Source organism: Ambystoma mexicanum, chromosome 4p (assembly GCF_040938575.1).
Source record: "Ambystoma mexicanum isolate Mex_15411 chromosome 4p, UKY_AmexF1_1, whole genome shotgun sequence".
NCBI lineage: Eukaryota > Metazoa > Chordata > Amphibia > Caudata > Ambystomatidae > Ambystoma > Ambystoma mexicanum.
In genome coordinates this window covers 1103574954-1103589562 of record NC_090927.1, presented here as the reverse complement: position 1 = coordinate 1103589562, position 14609 = coordinate 1103574954, and the positions used below count along the sequence as shown (strand labels likewise).

General features: G+C 46.8%; 1 protein-coding gene across 2 annotated transcripts in view; it reads left to right on the top strand.

Moving 5' to 3' along the window:
* The window catches only part of ADGB (androglobin), a 2161023-nt gene that overhangs the window by 959177 nt on the left and 1187237 nt on the right, over nucleotides 1-14609 (top strand). For both annotated transcript variants that reach the window (XM_069606692.1, XM_069606693.1), the window contains one exon: nucleotides 10712-10850. In XM_069606692.1, the coding sequence (XP_069462793.1) occupies nucleotides 10712-10850 (139 nt within the window). The remainder of the gene's footprint in view (nucleotides 1-10711; nucleotides 10851-14609) is intronic.

Genomic DNA, 14609 nt, shown 5'->3' with positions numbered 1-14609 from the left:
ATGCCCCCCTTCAGTTTCCAGCTCCGCCCCACATAGCTCCTCAGTCCCGCCCAATACCTGTGTCCCCTCCCAACAGCGAAGGCAGTACCCATGGCGTCTGTGGTCACGCTGGCGCTGGGGAACGCCGGCTTACAACATTTGATTACTGGTTGGAACTTCCCGGTCACGTGATCACAAGCAGCGTCGTTCGTATGGGCTTGCAACGTTGCAGGTACGATCACATGGCCGATCACGCGACCAATTAAGGAAGTAGCCAGTATAAAGAGCTGCCGGCACCGCAGAACCACGCTTCTCAGCTGCTGTTTTTGGCTTTGAGTGGTGTTAAGTTTTTTGGTGTGTTTTCCTGGATTTCTGGACTTTGCTTACGGACCTTGGATTGCTATTGGATTATCCTCCTGGATTTGGCGCTTTGGAAACTTTTGGTTACTTGGTTCATGAACTACTGCCTTGTCCCACGGATTAACTCTTGACCTTTGGACCTCTGTACACTTCACTTGGGAAGTCAAACACCTCTTCCCTTAAGGTGCAAATAACATCACAGTTCTCTACAGGTATTAACTAATACCAGTCATCTTGCTGCTGTTGGGCTCCCCGTTCCCTGACATCCATCATAGGGAGGGAGCACTAGGCGGGCTTTCCCTAATACATCTCTACAGGCTGTTTTGGTAGGTGTCATTCTAGTTCCTTATACTAAAGAGTTGTTTACTGTCATAGTTGTGCACTATTCTCACTTGACTGCCTGTTCCTTTGCAGCTGCCTGATTACCTGAGCCACCTGAGTGTCTGCTTTTGCACCTGTGGCCTCAATAAATGGCCAGGGATTGTCTTTATTATTCACTCTCTCTGGCCAGTGCTTGGGGACAGAGGTATACATAGTCATCGCAGTACCTCATCTGAAGATTTTGACAGACTGAGAAGCCGCTATACCGGTTTGGCAATGGATACTGCTGCTCATCCATTTGCTGCTCTGGTGCAGGCTATCACGGTGTTGAGAGCTGATATGTCGGGCGCAACGGCCGCTATCCATCTGCGGCTAGATACGATACAGAGTGAGCGCCATGCCCTACCTGCTGATCCCGAGTTTGGAGATGCCCCTCCCCAGGCAAACCCTCCCGTTCCTGCCCCAACACCGGTGCCAGTGTTTGTTCCGACTCCATTCCCTCTGGCATCTCGTGAAAAAAATTCCAGGGTGACCCCCGCAAGTTCCGCACATTCCTGAATCAATGCAAGCTTCATTTTTTGTGTCGCCCACAGGCCTTTCCTGACTCCACAGCGAAGGCTGCATTTATACTGTCACACTTGGGGGGTATTGCGGCGGCCTGGGCGAACCCTTTACTTGAGAACGACAATCCCATTTTGTATGACTTTGATCTACTCATAACGGAAATGACCAAGGTATTCGACACTAGGCACAAGGCCCAAACACAGGACTTAGAGTTGTTGGAATTAAGTCAGGGGAAGACCACGCTGCAAGGTACATCACCTGTTTCAATCAGCTGTCGGTAGAAACATCCTGGCCAGAGAAAAAAAAGGATGTGGTATTTTACCGAGGGCTTAACGATACCATGAAAGACACATTGGCAGTGGTGCCCTCACTACCAGCTCAGTATCCTGAATTAGTTGATCTGGCCTTACAAGTAGATGCCCGAAGGGTGGAGAGGAGACAGGAACTTGGTAAATCAGTGCCTTTCTCTTCCATCCCCTCTTCCAGTGAGTCTGCAGGGGAACCCATGCAAATTGGGGGGGTTCGCTGCCCAATCACAGCCACAGAAAGGGAACGACAACGCTCCTCGAATGGCTGCTTTTATTGTGGACTCGATGGACATTATGTGAGGGAATGCCTCAGGCGCCCAAAGCCCAAGTCAACGGTTTTTCAGAAAGCCCTTCCCTAGACAGGGGGGGGGGGTTGGATGGGCTCAACTTATCATCCTCAGTGGAACCGGGTTTCATGGGACCCATGCACATTCAGGCCCTTCTAATATCCGCAGACAACACCAGTCACAAAGTAAAACTAGTCATTGATTCAGGGGCAACAGGGAACTATGTGGACATAGCCTTGGCAGCATCACTCAACCTACCCCTCCAGAACAAGCTTCGACCAGAACCAGTCCAGGCCGTCGATGTGTCAGCTCTTGTATCCAGTCCAATCAAACAGCAAACCGCACCTCTCACGCTTATAATTCGGGAGGTACATAGAGAGACCCTGTCCTTTGATCTGATTTCCACTCCACAGTTTGGGCTTATCCTGGGTCTCCCTTGGTTACGCACCCATAATCCCGTTATCGATTGGTATCATGGAGGTTTATTCTTCGAATCTGTCCACTGCCAGAACCATTGTCTCACGCTGTCTGGCAAGGTCACTTCCCCTTCACAAGTCCTGGGCGCTTTAACCCAGCTACAGATCAGTGATGAACAGACTATGGTCTGCGACCCACCAGGTCATGTTCTGGGGGTTACAGTTTCAACCATCCCGGCAGAATACAGTGACTTCTCTGACGTCTTTGACAAGAAGTGTGCCGAACATTTACCACCACACCGGTCTTACGACTTCCCTATTGACCTAATCCTGGGAACTTCTATACCATGTGGACGGATATATTCCTTGTCACCCACGGAAGATGTAGCCCTAAAAGAATATATCCAGACAGCTTTGAGAATTGGTCACATCCGTCCTTCCCAGTCCCCGGCTGCTAGTCCGATCTTTTTTGTCCCCAAAAGAGAAGGCGACTTGTGTCCCTGTGTGGATTACCGTCTTAACCAGATAACAATCAAGCACAGGTACCCCATTCCTCTGATAACACCACTCCTTGACAATCTTACTCATGCCACTATGTTCACTAAACTGGATCTCAGAGGGGCATACAATCTGGTTAGTATAAAACAGGGTGATGAGTGGAAGACCGCTTTCTGTACAAGGCATGGTCTTTATGAGTACACCGTGATGCCCTTTGACCTATGTAATGTCCCCGCGACATTCCAGAGATTTATGAACAATTTATTTCATGACATCATAGATAATTATGTCATTGTGTATCTCGATGATATCTTGATATTTTCCCCAACACTTCTATCTCATATAGGCCATGTTCGAGAAGTACTTCACAGACTCCGAACCCATGCGCTGTTTACAAAACCCAAAAAGTGTCTTTTTCACACCACAGAAGTGGATTTCTTGGGTTATCACATCAACTCTAAAGGTCTCTCTATGAACTCAGTCAAGGTAGACACTGTATTGAATTGGCCGGTTCCCACCACCGTTGAGGCTTTGCAATCCTTCCTCAGATTTGCGAACATTTACAGAAGATTTATCGCAGGGTTCTCTTCCATAGCAGCCCCTTAACCCGTCTGACCACTCTGCAGGTGTCCTATGTTTGGGCCCCGGAACAAGATGAGGCGTTTAATACATTAAAAACGGCTTCACATCGGCCCCTATATTGCAACATCCGAACTATGAGCTGCCTTTCGTGGTAGAGGCCGATGCTTCTTCGTTCGCTTTAGGTGCAGTTCTTTCCCAGGCTTGCTCGGCCACGGGGCTCCTCCACCCTATCGCTTTCCATTACCGCAAGTTTACACCAACAGAACAACACTATACTGCCACAGAGAAGGGACTTCTGGCTGTTAAGGATGCATTCCAAACTTTGAGAGACCATCTATTAGGGGCCCGACACCAGATAACTGTCTACTCCGATCACCGTAATTTACAGGATCTAGCCAATCTGAAATGCCTTAACAGCCATCAAGTACATTGGCACTTATTCTTTTCCACCTACGATTTCATCATACGTCACCGTCCAGGTATAGGTCACGGCAAAGCAGATGCCCTATCGCGGCTGCCAGGGGGGATAACCTTCCCGTATTCCCAGAGACTCTATTGGACAAGAAACATGTTATCTGTTTATGTACCCCGCCAGTAGACCTGCTTGACTCCATACGTCAGTGGTTCACTATACATCTCAAGGACGCTGAAAAGTGGGCTCCAATATTCCATGATGGTTTGCCATTCGTACAGAGCCGGTTATACCTTCCCACTCAGGACACTCGTATGCGAGCCTTGAAATGGTCTCATGACACCCCAATAAGTGGCCATCCAGGGCATGGTCGGACCCTTAAGTTATTGCAAAGATGGTGTTGGTGGCCTACCATACGCAAAGATGTGATCAATTATGTGTCTGCCTGTTCAATATGTGCCCAATGTAATAACAGGAAAGGTCGGCCTTTAGGTCTGCTTTACCCCTACCCATTCCACCACACCCCTGGCACACGGTTACCATGGGCTTTATTACTGACCTGCCAAAGATTCAGGGCCACAACATGGTGTGGGTTGTTGTAGACACGTTCACCAAGATAGCTCGCTTTGTCCCATGTTTTGGCATTCCTTCGGCTCCTACTTTAGCCAAGCTGCTCTTTCGTTCTGTCTTCTGTCTCTTTGGGTTACCTTCTGTCATGATTTCCGATAGGAGTTCCCAGTTCACTTCACGATTCTGGCGCTCTCTCACGAAGCTACTAGGAATTGATGCTCGGTTTTCCTCCTCATACCACCCTGAAACTGTTGGCCAGACTGAGAGAGTCAACCAGTCCCTCGAGCCGTATCTCCACTGCTTGTCCTTACAACATCAACAGACATGATGTCAAGTTCTACACATAGCAGAATTCGCTTACAACAACGCCCCACACTCGGCCACTGGGTTTTCCCTGTTCTATTCACTCTATGGTCAACACCCCCGAATCCTGCCATTACCCGATTTTCAAAATGCCCTGAATCCCGCTGCTGCTGCCTGTTTTAGGGATCTAGGTAGCATTCATGCTCAGACTATTGCCCATCTTAGGGAAGCCCAGGCTACCATGTGTGCCGCAGCGAACAAGAAATGTTCTCTTGCCCCATGTTACAACATCTGTGACAAGGTATGGCTATCCACTCGACACTTACAAATACCTGGTTGTCGTAAATTGCTCCTTCGGTTTGTGGGTCCCTACTATGTTACGAGAGTCATTAATCCTGTGGCTTACCACCTGTCTTTGCCTCCTATGTGGCGCATACATCCTGTGTTCCATACGTCCTTGTTAAAACCTTTTTTGCCCGGCACAAGAACTATACTGCCCCCATCCCCGCTGGTTCATGACTCTGCTATAGAATGAGGTCAATGATGTCTTGGGGTCCTGCATCAATAGGGGAGTGCTTTACTATCTCATAGACTGGGTTGGCTATCGGTCCGGAGGAGAGATCATGGGAGCCTGCTGCCAATGTCTATGCTCCGCTCTTGGTTTCTACGTTTCATAGGCTCAACCCTGCCTGCCCACGTGGGTGTGGGTCCTTGGGGGGGACTCTGTCACTCCTATTCCTCCCCGTCCCTCAGTTTCCACACGCCCCCCTTCAGTTTCCAGTCCCGCTCCCACTCACGCCCCGCATAGCTCCTCAGTCCCGCCCAATACCTGTGTCCCCTCCCAACAGCAGCGGGGGAGACAGACGAAGGCAGTACCCATGACGTCTGTGGTCACGCTGGCACTGGGGAACGCCGACTTACAACATTCGCGGCCGATGCAGATCGCCGCGATAACTGGTTGGAACTTTGCAGTCACGTGATCACAAGCAGCGTTGTTCGTATGGGCTCGCAGCGTTGCAGGTACAATCACGTGACCTGTCACGTGACCAATCACGCGACCAATTAAGGAAGTAGCCAGTATAAAGAGCTGCCGGCACCGCAGAACCACGCTTCTCAGCTGTTGTTTTCGGCTTTTGAGTGGCGTTATGTTTTTTGGTGTGTTTTCCTGGATTTCTGGACTTTGCTCACGGACCTTGAATTGCTATTGGATTATCTTCCTGGATTTGGCGCTTTAAGAACATTTGGTTACTTGGTTCATGAACTACTGCCTTGTACCACGGATTAACCCTTGAACTTTGGAACTCTGTACACTTCACTTGGGAAGTCAAACACCTCTTCCCCTAAGGTCCAAATAACATCACAGGTCTCTACAGGTATTAACTAATACCAGTCATCTTGCTGCTGTTGGGCTCTCCGTTCCCTCACATCCATTATAGGATAGGGAGGGAGCACTAGGCGGGCTATCCCTAATACATCTCTACAGGCTGTTTTGATAGGTGTCATTCTAGTTCCTTATACAAAAGAGTTGTTTACTGTCATAGTTCTGCACTATTCTCACTTAACTGCCTGTTCTTTGCAGCTGCCTGATTACCTGAGCCACCTGAGTTCCTGCTTCTGCACCTGTGGCCTCAATAACTGGCCAGGGATTGTCTTTATTCACTCTCTCTGGCCGGTGCTTGGGGAGGGAAGTATACATAGTCATCGCGGTACCTCATCTGAAGATTTTAACAAGCGGAAACGAACATGGGTTGGTATTCCCCATACTTTCTGATCCCCAAAAAGGATGGAGGATTGAGACCCAACTTGGACTTAAGAAACTTGAAAAAGATCCCCTGGAAGGACAAGTTTAAGATGGTTACCCTTTCTTAGATCCTTCAGGCTCTCCATCTCCAAGACTGGTTGGTATGATTGAACCTTTAGAAACCCTGAGGGTTTTCACCAAGTTGATGGCAGTTGTGGCACCGAGTCTCAGGAGAGGGGGGAATTCACGTCTACCCCTACCTGGATGATTGGCTGATCAGGGCTTGCTCACCCAAGCAGGCCTGGGAACATCTCACCGTAACCTGCCACTCACTCCACAGATTGGGCTTCTCCCTCTATTACAAGAAGTCCCACATGACACCATCCCAAAGACCAAATGTATTAGAGCAGTCCTGGATACTTCTTTGGGAAATGCATTGCCACCCGAGGTGAGGGCTTAACGCATTCTGCAGATGGTTACCAAATTCCAGCGTGCCCAGCATCTTCGGTTCTCATGACATCCTGCATTTTCCTGGTGCCAGAGGCTCACCTGGGAATGAAATCCCTCCAATGGGCTCTCAGGACTCCGTGGTCCCAGTTCTCAGGCACAATGTCAGACCACCTGTAAGTTCCGAACAGAGTTGCTCAGAACCTTCTGTGGTGGGCTTGCAAAGACAGCATTCTCAAGGGAGAATCTTTTTTGGCAGCCATGGCCGGATATAAAGGTAGTGGCGGACGCCTCTCTCATGGGGTGGTGAGTCCACACCAAGGATCTGACAGTCAGTGGTCGTTGGTCTCCATCGGAGTCCAAACTACATTTCAACCTTTTGGAGCTGAGGTCCATCGGACTAGCGCTGAATGCCTTCTTGCCATCTGTACAGGGAAAGAATGTCCTGATAATGATGGACAACACAGTGGTCATGCACTACCTCAACAAGGGAGGAGATGTAGGGTCACTAACACTGTGCAGAGAGTCAATGCAGCTCTGGTTCTGGGCAATACAAGAAGGAATCGCTCTGTCGGCAGTTCACCTAGCAGGTGAGCAGAACACGGTAGCGGATGCTCGGAGCAGGCAGAGCACAGTCTCCCACGAGTGGGAACTATCTCAGAAAGTCCTTCAAGAGATCTTCACCCTTTGGAGAACCCGTCAAGTGGATCTGTTCGTAACCAGTGTCAACCGGAAGTGCAAATGGTACTGCTCCCGGGAATTTCCACCAAGGAGGAGCTCTAGGGGACGCGTTTGTAGTGGACTGGGAGTTTCCACTCCTGTACATGTTTCCTCCAGTCCCGTCATTCCTCATGTGATCAGGAGGTTGAGAAAGTTCGGGAAATCCATGATCCGAATTGCTCTGTATTTCGCCAGGAGGACGTGGTACCTGGACCTCTGGACATGTCCATCTGCCCTTCAATACGTCTTCCACAAAGAGAGGATCTTCTCTCGCAAGAGGAAGGTTGTGTTCTCCATCCAGAGGTCAAAACACTCTGCCTTCACGCATGGTTTCTGAGAAGCTAGAATACAAGGATTGGGACCTCCCGGATGACGTAATGGAGATTCTGGTTTCGGCCAGGCAGCCAGCAACTAAATCTTTGTACCGTTGCCATTGGAACAAGTTCAGGAACTTGTGCAGGGATAAGAATGTTGATCCATTTCTATGTGACACACCTACAGTGTTTTATTTTGGTTACATTAAGCACATCTGGGGCTCCAGATTGGAACAATTAAGGGTTACCTAGCAGTGCTTTCCATTTTCAAGTGCTCTTTAGAGGAGGATTCATATTTTAAGATCCCTCTGATTGTCCAATTCTTGAAAGGCCTTACTAATGTAGATTCACCAGTCCCCTTCAATATCCCTGCATGGGACCTCAATATTGTGTTAAAGTTTCTAACATGCATTCCCGTTGAGCCTTTACACTCATGCCCTTTAAGGCTCTTGACATTAAAAACCGTTTTGCTCATTCCAATAACATCAGCCCGCAGGGTAAGCGAGTTGCAGGCCCTTTCTTGTAAACCTCTACATACGGTTTTCCATAAGGAGAAGGTCATTCTTAAGGAAAAGCCTTCTTTTTTGCCGAAGGTAGTCTCCGACTTCCACTTGTCACAAAACATTACCTTGCCAACCTTCTATCCACCTCTTCATCCAGGAAAAGAAGGAGGAGAGGCTGTATAGATACTACCCAAAAAGGGCTCTCAGTTTTTATATATCCAGAATGGCATAATTTCGCTATACTGGTCCCAAATTGGGTCTTGTGGATACTAAACAAACTATATCCAGATGGATCATCCTGGCTATTGGCGAATGTTACAGATTAGCGGGCAAGGACCCGCCAGAAGGCCTAAGGGCACATTCCACAGGGGACATGGAAACCTATGCAGCTCTTCAAAGAGGTGTCCCAATCAATGATATTTATTCAGCAGCCACTAAGTCGTCTATCCATACCTTTGTAAGACATTACTGTCTGAATTCATCTTTCAGTCAGGGAGGACAATTTGCAAAAGTGGTCGGTCCTTCATTCAGTCCATGATTAGATATAAATTTAATTGGTACTCCCACCTCCAAATTATTACTGCTTTGGGAGTCTATCATAAGATGAGTAATACGTGGGAGGACACAATCAATTAGAAGAACAAGTTACTTACCCCTGGTAAAATTCTTTCGATTGGATGTTCCTCCCATGTATTCTTCATCGTCCCTCCCAGCCTACCCCGCCATACAATTTGTGTTCTTACACTTTGTTTTCTCTGAGCCTACCGTCTGTGGTATGCCTGGTAATTCCTCTTCAGGAGGGGGAAACACAGAACTGAAGCCAATGTGCGCTGTGTGCACTACTTATACTGATAATGACGTTGACTGTCGAACGGAGGCCCTCTTGGGACATCGACTCGACAACAATGCACACAGCGCCCTCTGTCGAAAATAAAATTCTGAAGCGGCTCATGCCGGAGAGACAATATCATAAGAAGAGGAATACGTGGGAGGAACATCCAATCGAAAGAACATTACCAGGGGTAACTTGTTCTTCTCTCCTGGCACCGATAATTCTCGTCCATGTGAGAGAGCCAGAAACCCCAAATCATGCTAACTTCATCAAAACTTTCCCATCCAGCAGGTAGCAAAAGCAGAAGAAAAGGGCACAACCTATGACGCCCCCGAAAAATGTCAGCCACAAGTGAAAAACAAACATCAAAATGTGCCAAATTACCAGGATATTGATGAATGCCAGTGAGCGAGTGGATCGAGCATATAGAGTGACATGAACTGGGTATACTCACCAGGGCCCAGGAACTCTGATATGATGCGACCTACCTGACGGCCATCTTGAATCCATCTCGAAATGCACAAAATAGGAAGGATGTTTTTGTTGAATATCGTTCTGTTGCAACATGCCCAAGGGAATGGCAGGGTTTTGCTCATTTTTGTAAATAAGGGATTTGGCCACAAACGTGATTGCCTCGCAAGCCTAGCTTTGCACACTGGTGTACAGGCCAATAAGGGACCTTGGCATGTGTGCAACATAGGTGCGCAAATGCAGGTGCTCTTTTGTGAAAGGTCAGTTGCGCATCTGTGTACGTTTTCGCTTGCCTGCGCCATTGCACATGGAAACAATCCTTTGTGACTCATCTTCCTGTTTTATTAAAATTAAAAAATATTAAAGGAATTTATGACATGCATCAAGAAAGTATCACCTAAATAAATGTCATTTTCTGGTACTCCGTGTTTGACTGATGGAGTGGTGGAGTCATTTAAGCTATGCCACATGAACATTCACGTACTCAAAATGACTGTGCTGATGTGACATGCATTCATTCATCATTGTGACAAATGTTCGTCATATAATGTTAACAGCTTTAGCTTGCTCTTAAACAATGGAAAGCTAATCCACTTTGCATGTGTATTTGTCACACATTAATGTAAAACCAAAAAAAGGCATGCTCTTTTGTACACTGAAAGAAGATGCAGCTGAACGCAGAGTCAAATTCAAAGAGCAAACAATCGTGAGATGTTCACTTGGTTCGCGCCTTTCTCTGCTCTCGTGCCAGAATTGGCAAATCTGAGCATGCTGTGGCTTTTAGTGAACAGCAGGAGCACTTATCCAAAAATGTACAAAATCACATTGCAACAATTAGGTTTGTTCTGAGTGGAAATGAATACACGGAAGCACACGTAGAAAATACATCCATTAGTAACCCATGTTGCCCACACAAAGATGTCTTCTGAAGACGAGAAAGGGACTTCTCCTGTATGTTACAGTAGGATGCCATTTTTCAAACTGACAAATATCCTGCTCTGGAGCCATAAGTAAATTGGATAGCTCCAGTCTTTGCAACTAAAAAAAGCCATGTGTTCACACACTTCTCGCATGTCTTTACAGCTACCCAGAATGATGAAACATTACCACAAGGCAAGTTAACAGCAACACATTTTTCTTGGAAAAGCATGATTATTGGACCTCTGGTGCTAAAAATGCACACAACTGCCATCAAAGCTACCATGATAAGCCTACCACCCGGGTAAGTGATTGACCCCTAAACCTGTTCGATTTTAAGAAGGAGGATTACCTGTATGATGTTACTTTGTTGCTGGAAATACAGCAGTGACTTAGTGACCTGTGTGTCTTATGGAATGTGAACTAATGATGGTGATTATCAAAATAGGAACTTTTATTCACATACTACAAGAACCATTCAATAGTGACAAAACATGAGGCATATTATTAACTCGTTTTGTTTTTGACTGAAGCACCATCTGTGGATAAACTGGTAACCAATAAATGTGCTTGTTTGAGATTCAAAATGACAGAATCCCTTTCCCAACTTCTAGCAGCCGATACATGTGAGACACCTACCACTGATAGGTAAGTTATTGGATTAGCTCTGGTGGAAGTGGAAATAGACATGGATAATTCAATGAATGACCATAATAGTATATCTAACAACACATTGGCATGATTGCAAATGAGCACAGAGCATGTTAACGATAATGAAATGAATCCTTATAAAATTCCGAAAGCTGCTCCTAAGCGTACAGTAATAGGAGATGTTGGTGTACATCATAGCAGCTTTGACATGTTGGCTACTAGTTTACTATGCGCACCACAGATGCCACTGTTGAGTTCTACCTTTAATGATTCAGAGGGTTGACTAGCAGCAATGAGGAGAAGATACGAAATGTGCCATGTAATTACAAGGTGGAGAATAAAACAGGGAGTTAAGCAGTGGGGAAACACTTCATAGAGCTAACTAGTTGTTAATAGTTATATGTACACCAACTTTACTCCAACACATTTGCAGGCGATCAGTTATTTATTTACATCCCTTGTGAAGCTATTCGATTCACACTGAAAAAGAAATCAAGCACAATTGTTTGATATTAAAGAAGCATTCATGACTAAACACACTACAAGGGATGGGAAAAAAGATAGAAGTTGTGAATTTGAGTGTTGGGTTAATGAAACAAAATGTAGTAGCTACAAATAGTATGTGGTAAATGACCAATCATACAAAGAGCATGAAGAAGTACTGTTTGGTAGTAATGACACTAGGAAAGATCTGTCTTGGAGTACAATAACACATCATAATAGGAGCTTAAGGAAGGAAAGAACAGGGAAAAAATAGAAATTGAGAAAAACAATATGATATTATGACTAAACCAACACGGAAATTAAAAAGGAAAAAAACACATACAGACACAAGATAAACATGCATCACAGAAAGATATTAGACTCTATATACACAATAGAGATAATAATCAAGTAATATTGAGTACGCAAAACAATGAATTGCCACTATGTGATGGGAGTACAGTAGAGATGCATATAGAAGATAATTGTGAAGTGTTGTCCTTCCTCCATTGCTACCACTAAACAGAGGGGTGTGGACTTAAAAACCTCCTCTGTCCGCGGAGCGGCGCGGAGTCGGTGCAGAGTCTCGTGAGTCTCTGACCCACTGCTTTTCCTGGAGTCCCTGTTGGAGAAGTGTTGTCCTTCCTCCATTGCTACCACTAAACAGAGGGGTGTGGACTTAAAAACCTCCTCTGTCCGCGGAGCGGCGCGGAGTCGGTGCAGAGTCTCGTGAGTCTCTGACCCACTGCTTTTCCTGGAGTCCCTGTTGGAGAAGTGTTGTCCTTCCTCCATTGCTACCACTAAACAGAGGGGTGTGGACTTAAAAACCTCCTCTGTCCGCGGAGCGGCGCGGAGTCGGTGCAGAGTCTCGTGAGTCTCTGACCCACTGCTTTTCCTGGAGTCCCTGTTGGAGAAGTGTTGTCCTTCCTCCATTGCTACCACTAAACAGAGGGGTGTGGACTTAAAAACCTCCTCTGTCCGCGGAGCGGCGCGGAGTCGGTGCAGAGTCTCGTGAGTCTCTGGAGGCTCACGAGGCACCCGAGGCACCCACTGTCAGCCCGCGGTCATCCAGTGTATGGCTAATATGAACCGCGAAAAGCAATCATCGCGAAGCGTTCACCACCCGTTAACGCGTCTACAGCTGCGCAAGACCGAACGAGGAGTATCTTCGGAGACAAGTAGCACTACGAGCCCAAACGAGGAAGATCCTGCGATTACACAAGTAAGAAAAATATCCGGTCTTTCTTCCCCAGCCCCTCGCACAATCTCCCTCCCGCACCCCAAAACATTTAAGTCACATGAAACTCGCATAAATATGAGAGCTAATGAATCTGTATTTGAGATAACTGACATGACATCTGATATGAAACATACAGCTGATGATCCATCTCAAACTCACCCCGTGGCTAAAAACCACGAGATCTTACCGCACAATCAGTCAACTTCCGCGAGGTCTATTATGTTGGGAACTGCGGGAGTTGGTTCAGCTGCAGTGAGCAATAGTTGGCGCACCGAGGAGGAGGCTGCCGCGAATGACGCATTGGTCTGCCATGCGCCAGGAGATCAGGGCGGCCAGCATGCCTGGGGGAAGGTGTGGGGTGACCATGTCTCCACGGCGATCATGGGGGGGGAAATCTCCTTATCTGAACCGCCACGTTTGCGAGTGTTGGCCGTGCGAGCCGCCCAGGTGGCTGAACTGGATGCGAACCCCTTGCCTGTGAACACAATGCCAAGAGACAGACGCCTAACTTCCGAATGTACAAGTGACTGGTTAGAATGCGCGCCGATCTGTCCAGGAGTCTTCGAACCTGCGCAAAAGCGCCATATATCCATCACTCACCCTGAGATCATACCCGAGCCTGGTGAAAATGACACAGACCGTACCATAGAGACTATAGAGACTCGAGAAAAACACACAGACTGCCGCAAGGAGCGCACGGCAGATTCACACTTGATGGAAGAGACAGATGTAAACTACAGAACTAATAAACCATCCTTTGAAAAACTGGAAAGACGCAATGATGTTTCTCGCCAAGACAAGGCGGGGATTGCTTCGCCACAAGAAAATGCAGATCCTGTTTGCCCCAAGAGCAACAGCAAGAAAAAAAGCATGCAATCCCCTGCAAAAAAACAAAATTCGCTGACTATTGTAAACAAACTGCTGTTAGACTTGACTGAGCTAAACGGCTCTCTAAACTCGAAATCGGCTGTAGTCAACAACTCAAAATGCAATCTAGAAGAAATACATAACGAACCATGTCGAACAAAACAAACACCACCAATACCAGTCAAAGTCTCTACCCCGCGGAATCATTGGCCAGGTGGCGCAAGAAAAAGAAGACGGGTGGTTGAAAGTTTGTCACCTCCGTTCGAATGTTCACAAAATAGACCCAGGCTAATCAACCATACCTCTTCTATAAACTTAAACTTAAACGACAATCACCAAGAGAGATGTTCCTCACCCAAGATAACTCTCAGTCTAAGCCCAGAAGAACGGCCAGCCTCTTCCAGCAATGATGAATCTCTCGCATACTCTCCAGAAGAACAAAGGTATAATTCAAAACCAAAACGCTTGAGCAATAGAGCTCCTTCAATTAGAAGCAGGAACGATGCAAACGCTCAGAAATTAATCAAGGAAGCTCTAAACGAATTAAGACCTTTTGTCATGTCTTCACTAACAATAGCGATAGCCCCCATGCTCAAGATGTATGAGCAAATTAATGAGAACATAAAAGATCTCTCAACCCTGTCTGCCTTGATGAATTCGAGACTGCCTCTTGCAGATACCCAGGGAGCCATGACATCTGCCAAATTATGGGGAAACATTCAAAGAATAGACCAGTCCATTAAGGACCTAGCAGACCAAAAGAGAAATAATACTGAAGATAAGAGAGTTCTAGCAGAGGTGACCAAAGAGGCACTGGGTTTA